At 30.6% G+C, this 7,273-nt stretch overlaps 1 protein-coding gene and 1 pseudogene across 1 annotated transcript; both read left to right on the top strand.

Annotated features, from left to right (window-relative positions):
- Positions 1–676: 676 nt before the first annotated feature.
- On the top strand, positions 677–2,068 carry LOC145804261 (uncharacterized; the record flags this gene model as incomplete). The annotated part of the gene is made up of 1 exon (XM_082897966.1): positions 677–2,068. A coding segment is annotated over one exon (585 nt), but the record flags the coding sequence as incomplete, so codon positions are not given.
- A 1,443-nt stretch (positions 2,069–3,511) lies between these two features.
- On the top strand, positions 3,512–6,954 carry LOC114285909 (short-chain dehydrogenase TIC 32 B, chloroplastic pseudogene; annotated as a pseudogene).
- The last annotated feature ends 319 nt before the right edge of the window (positions 6,955–7,273 follow it).

The raw sequence follows: 7,273 nt of genomic DNA on the forward strand, positions 1-7,273 counted from the left end.
TACAAGCTACTGTGTCACCACTTGCAAAAATCTTGCTCAATATACTTTTCAACACTATAAATTAGGTAAGAACCACGGAGCTCAAATCCTTTGCCCCTCAAAAGTGCATGTCCTGCTATCCATGCACTCATATCCGCACCATCTTGCATTTAATTAATTTTTAATTTAAATAAAATCATATCGTGAAACTGTAAGTGCATGGGAGTGGGGACGGGGATAGGGACTTTTGGGGACAAAAGGATCCCGTCCTAGAACAAATATGTTCTGGAAGACCTTGTAGGTATTATGAATAATAAAAAATAAATAAATAAATAATATCAGGAATATGAATAATGTACTTATATAAATACCTTTTGATATATCCGTACCAGTAAATAATTTATTATGCATATACACTTGAATGCATTTATTTTCTGTATACACCCTCTGGGGACATCTTGATTTCTAGCATTTTTAGGATTATTAGGAATGCTTTTATTGGTCTTGGTCTTGCTCCATGTTACTTTCACTCCTGTAGAAATTCTCAAATGGATGGATCCTATGGAACTTTGGTTTGTTGTACGTTTTTTCTTTGTTTTTTGAACTGGTTGGTTTGTTGTACCTTGAACATGTCTTTTTAAAGTATAAACTTGTTCCTCTTATCTAATTCTTTCTTTGAAAATACTTGATCTCTTTGTTTTCGCTCCTTTATGTTTCCAGGGATGAGATGTCCTTACAATATTCTCCAATGTCAGAAGACTCTGATGACTCGAGATACTGCGAAACTCCAATACACACTTGTTCATCCCAACCTGACAGCCTACCAACTAGTCCTGTCTCTCCATACAGGTATCAAAGACCCCTGAGTGGATTCTATTCTGCTCCCCCAACCGCATCGAACCCTTCACCCACCGTCACCTCCTCACAAACTCGTCAGCGAGGCTGTGATTCTGAGGGCCGGTTTCCATCATCACCTAGTGATATATGCCGCTCAGCAGACTTGAGGAGGGGTGCGCTCTTGCAGTCGGTGCAGATGAGAACTCAACCTCCGGGCCCTTCACCATTTGAATTGCCATGTGGGCCAGGACAAGAGTCGTTTCATAATATAGAAACTGAAGAGCGGCCATGCTCGTACATGAGGGCTTTAGTTGATGAGAGGGACTATCAGATTGAAGAATGTTCTTCGTTTAATATCACCGAACCTGAATATAATGAAGAAAAGTCTTGCAGGGTGCTGAACATGAATATGAAAGTGGATGAGGCTGCGGATAAAATTCTTTGAACAATGGGTTCGCAAAATTGTGAAAATGTTGGAATTTGTAATAGTTTCGAGAAATTACCTGTCTCATAAGCGATGGTTTTTCCTGAAAGCTATGGGAGGATGTGGCAATGGGCTGAAAGTGAAAATTTGAAAGAGTTGCTTTTGTTGGCTTACTGGGAAAAGGTACACCATATGCACCCTATCCCTTTCGTGATGTCGGAGGCCATGATTTTGTTGTATTATGATAATGTTGTGAATTGGTTGATCTTTATCCAAGGGCCTCTGTTTTCCCCCATTCTTCTCCAAATCCTGTGACAAGGTAGGCTGGTTTGAGATTTGCATTTGCGTATATGCACGTATGCATGCGCATAGAACTAACTGTTCTCAAATCATGATGGCAAAAACTAGGAAATCCCCTTTTCCAGTTTTTGGATCTTGAAATGCCGTGCCAAGTGTGAATGTATTTTTTGTCAGAATAGTTTAGTTATTTCTTTAGCCAAACCAAAAGGACATCCTGATTCATCACCCAAGACTATTCAAGGTCAGCTTATTCAGCTTCAATAGTCTGTTGTTATACATTGTGTCGATATAAAGATATTACCAGGAAAGAAGTCATTTTCTTCACATGCTATGTCAGAAAAATGTTGCTATGTATGCTGCAGGGGTTATCTTTTTCTTTTTTTCTTTTTTGATCAGAGCAGGGATTATCTTGAAGCTTGACTACAATGATGGTTATATATATATATATATATATATTTTGTGTGTTTGAGGCATAAATGCAAGATTCTTGTTTGTTCAAAGAAAGCCATGAAAATGCCAATGCCTCTCGTCAGCTTCTCAAATTGTCATCCGTGAGGTGAAACACTAATTCCAATTTCTAACTAAAGGATAAAATTATTACTTTGTTTGGTTTGAATTTTCTGGATTAAGTTTTTTGAAAATTGACTTTTTTGTGTTTTTTTGTTTTTAGTGAATATTTTTTAAATTTTAAACATTTTTTTTACTTTTTTAGATGTACCTTACTTAGATGTATCTAAAAAGTAAAAAAATTGTGAAAAAATATTTTAAAAAATTAATAAATACATAAAAATACAAAAAAAAAAATTATTTTTGGTATTTAGTGAATTTTAAAAAAAAAATTATAATTTTTTTACTTTTTAGGTGTATTTATGTTAGGTGTGTCTAAAAAGTAAAAAATATTGTTTAAAATATTAAAAAAATTCAGTAAAAACAAAAAAACACGAAAAATAAGAAAGTAGAATTTCTGAAAAGTATTTTGGAAAACTGGAAACCAAGCAAGGTGATAATTTTAAAGGTAATTTTGTCGTTTTATAGAAGGGTGTTACAGTTATGCTATTTTTTTTTCATTTTAAGATTATAATTTTCAAAATTCAACGGTTTAGAAAAAAGGGAAATAGAGAGTAAATTACGTTGCCTTCGTTTGGGAAGTGGGTTGATTTTTTTGCTATTTTAGCTTGGGGCTAAAAAGCCTTATTTGAGAAGGGCTTTTGGTTTTTTTTGGCTTTTTAGTGAGAAAAAAAATGTAATGATTATGGACTGGATGTGATGTATTGTCTTATTGGGCTAAAAAGTCTATTTTCTTTTTTGTGACTAAAATAGCTAAAAAAGCCTAGCTTTTGGCTTCCCAAACGAAGCCAAATTGTTGAGAGTTCGGTGGAGGATAATTTAGAGGGAATCCATCGACCATGTAAGCATTAGCACTAAGGTCTCGTTTGAGAACATGTTTTGACAACATCACTTTTTAATTTAAAAGTTAAGAAGTCATTAAAAATATTAAAAAGTCAACAACTTATATCAAAAAGTCAAAAAAAAAAATTCTATTTTTTACATATATTTTTATAAAAAATTAAAAAGTCATCGCAAACATGCTAATCTTTTTTACATCATATTTTAATCAAAAAATTACTAAAAAAATTTATTTTCAAACAAGGCCTAAGTACTAAATAATCATCTTGGAACCTATTTATTACCCACAAAGCTCCTACTGAATTTACACATGAAAATGGTAAAAATCTCAAAATTCTACCAAAATTTATCAAATGTCTCATAGGGGCGTAGAACCCACACAATATAAGTCCCATACTCATATAAGATAATTAATTAAAAATTTAGGATCTCTATAATTACTCTTTCCTCATTCCTTCAAACCCCTCCCCCCCTCTGCTTTTTTTTTTTTTTCCCTATTCACTACAACTGAACATTATTTCATCTTTCACATCTCTCTCTCTCAATTTGTGAATTATAGAGGAAATGGGTATCTTCTCATTGATGACAGGAATAGCAGAGCCAAGTTGGTTTGGATTAGCCTCACCTACTGAACAAGTTACCCAAGGGATTGGTGCTACCATCCTCACCGCCATTGTTACCAGTTAGACGTTCTCAGAACATATACATATCTATAAAAATATATATGTCTATATCATTTGCATCATAATGTTTCTTTCATACAAAGGGGTTGTTTAGCTTTTGAGTTGGGTTAAAAAGTCGCAAAAGGATAAAAAAAAGTCAAAAAATCACAAAAAGTCAAAAATCACAAAAGGACAAAAAAAAAATCTACCATTCCAGAGCTAAAAAGCTAAAATAGCCAATCAAGAATATCAAACGAACAAAAAAATCTCAGGTTAAAAAAGTCAAAAAAAATTAAAAAGTCAACTAAAAAAATCATTGCCAAACGAAGGCTTTGTTTGGTAAGTTTTGGTTTTTGTTTTTCGTGGTAATTATCAAAAATAAAAAATAAAATTTAAAAACCCCATCGTTTTTATGTCTTTTAAGTTGCGCTTGTTTCAAAATGAAATATTTATATAGAAAAATTATTTTTGTTTTTATTTTTGACGTTTGGTTGGCACTTAAAACAAAAATATTTTATTGTTTAAAAGAGAAATTTTGATTTAATAAAGTGTCATTTAAGACTTTTTAGTGAGTTAAGATATTTTATTTGAAAATGTACTACGTGAAAATTAATTTTATAAAAATTAATGGTAAATCATTTTTTAAAAAATGATATAAAAATATTCTCCTTAAAAAAGTTTTACTTATTTTTTGTTCAATCAAACAATCAAAAATAATTCAAAACAAACGAAACCTTAATGAAAATAGTTTTCAAAAATTCAATAAACAATTTAAAAATATCTCCTAAACGGAAAAATAATTTGTCAAATAAGTTTTTTTAGAATCAAGTGATTTTTTTTATCTTTGCTTTTTTTTTGTTTGGTCAAATATTCTAGTTACATTTCTGACAGACGGTTAGCCAATCAAACTGTCCTTAGGCAATTGACTGGATATGAAGAAAAAAAATTAGGTAATAAAATATATATATATATATATATATATTCTAGTTACATATCTAACAAATAGTTAGTCGGCCAAACTATCGTTAGGCAATTGACTGGACATGAAGAAAAAAAATTAGGGATCATTACACTGACAATCAGTGAAACTTATTTACCAAAAGATGAGAAATATTAATAATAAATAGTATTTTTTTTATTAATTTATAAATAAATTACACTGACACCAATGTAGGTAATTTTTCCAAAAAATTATTTCTTTTATTTGATGATCAATCTCTCCACATAATCACCTGGTAAAGAGAGACTTGGAAGAAAAAAAGATTTCAAGCCCGTTTGATTGTCATGATTAGATATAAAGATTTGAGAAGGATATGTAGTACTTAAGGATAAAAATGAAATATAATATGTTGGAGGATATGAGATGAATTATATATACTATGGGGTCACTTATATTATATTTGATTAAGATAAAATATAAGATGAGATAAGAAGAAAGTAATTATTTTTTATCTTTGGATGAAAGATTTCCTATATTCGATAGTGGGGGATATATAATACCATGGGGGTTGATATTGCATATCCCTTTTTGAGGGATATACTATCCGGACTCCCTATATCCGGAATAACCAAACACAGGACATAGGAAAACAAGAAAACATGTAAACCCACCTCATATTACATCCAGTCTCATCATATCCGGCCCTTATATATACCCAAACAGGCAGGGGAAATCTCTTACCTAGTTGACGTTATTGTTAGTCGATGTTATTGTGAATAAATTAATAGTAATTTTAGAATGGCCATTTTTTATATTTTTTAATATTAAATTCAGATTTAATTATTTAAAAATTATCATTTATGTTCAGATTTATTTTACATATAAACCATAGATCATATAAATTAATCACCATTACATGACTACTCACCCAAATTTTTTTTGGATGAATAGGTCATCGTTTCCAGATTTATTCTTTATTTTTATTATTACATGTGTCATTCAATATAATTATAACACATGAAATTGTAAACAAAATAAGTGAATAATATTTACACATTAATTATATTAATAATTTAAAATCAAAATGACATGCCTATAACATTATTGTAATTATAAGTCATATTAAAAGTATGCATTTTAACTTTTAATAAATAGATAGATATAAATGAGACGCATTATTTTGCATTACTTGACGCTATAGATTTGTGGCTATACATTACTCGACGCCATAGTTTGGATAGAAGATTTTCCTAGGTTCGTTTGGGAAGTGGGTTTGTTTTTTGGTTTTTTGGCTTTTTTGCTATTTTAGCCTAGGGATAAAAAAACCTCATTTGAAAGAACTTTTTGACTTTTTGTAAGAGAAAGAATATAATAATTATGGGTTGGATGTGACATGTTATCTTATTGGGCTAAAAAGCTTATTTTATTTTTTTTGTGATTAAAATAATTCTAAACCCAATCCAACCCTTCTTCCCAAACGAAGCCTATCTCTCTTCGCCTGTTGGTGCTGCAAGATGCTGCTAGTATATTGTAATCTTACCTTTTGGGCTTTCCCCATCTAAAAATAAAATAAAATTACCCTATAAAATTTGATAAATAAATGTGATAATTCTATTATTCACTAGGTTTGGTTTTTAGTTTTCAAAAATAATTTTTTATTTTTCATGTTTTGTTATCTTTAGTGAGTAGTTTTTTTTTTTTTCTTCATATTTTTGTTATTTTTTTATTTTTTAAATATACATAATCTAAATATACTTAACGAAGTAAATATTTGTAAAAAAATGTAAAAATAATTTTCGAATTTTTTGTATTTAACAAATTTTTATAAATTTTTTCACAATATTTTTACTTTTTAAGTGTATTAATATTAAATAAAAAAATAAAATATTAAAAACTTAAAAATATTAATTAAAAATTCAAAAACTGTTCTTGAAAATTATAAAATCGAAGAGAGGAATTGTAAAAATAAGAAGAGAACTTAATGATGGGAGGGAGTGGTTGCAGGAGAAGCAAGTGGGATTGGGTTAGAGACAGCAAGAGTGTTAGCTCTGAGGAATGTCCACGTCATCATTGCAGCGAGGAACATGGAAGCTGCTAATGAAGCCAAACACCTCATCCTTAAAGACTACGAAACCGCTTGTGTGGATGTCCTAAAACTTGACCTCTTCTCAATCAACTCAATTAAAGCCTTCGTTAATCACTTCAACTCTCTCAATCTTCCCCTCAACATCTTAATGTACTCTCTTTCTCTCTGAAAACAAAAACAAAAAAATTGCAAGTTTTGAATAATCTATATTTGTTTCAGAAACAATGCTTGTGTTATGTTTTGCCCATACCAGCTATCTGAAGATGGAATTGAGATGCAATTTGCAACAAATCATCTTGGTATGTACTACTCTCACTAGGCATATTTGCCTTAATTATTGTGGTGTGTTACAAACTTGTCTTATATTATTTCCCTAAGCCCCAAAACTTTTGGTTTATGTCTCGTTTGTCAACTATATATTTTAGTCAAAATGTCACTATAAGTTGTCATATCGCTCTTTCTACTTTTTTGCACATCCTTTCATAAAAAGTCAAAAAGTTACTAAAATATATTTTAAGAAATTAAACGTTTGGTGACCAAATTTTTTAGTCGCCGAAAGTCAATGGCGATTAAAGTTCTTCGTCACCTCGTTAGTCACCAAAGCCTTGTCGGCAATGGTCAATCACGAGGCCCCGTTT

Source organism: Camellia sinensis, chromosome 12 (genome assembly GCF_055761805.1).
Source record: "Camellia sinensis isolate YWXY chromosome 12, ASM5576180v1, whole genome shotgun sequence".
Lineage (NCBI taxonomy): Eukaryota > Viridiplantae > Streptophyta > Magnoliopsida > Ericales > Theaceae > Camellia > Camellia sinensis.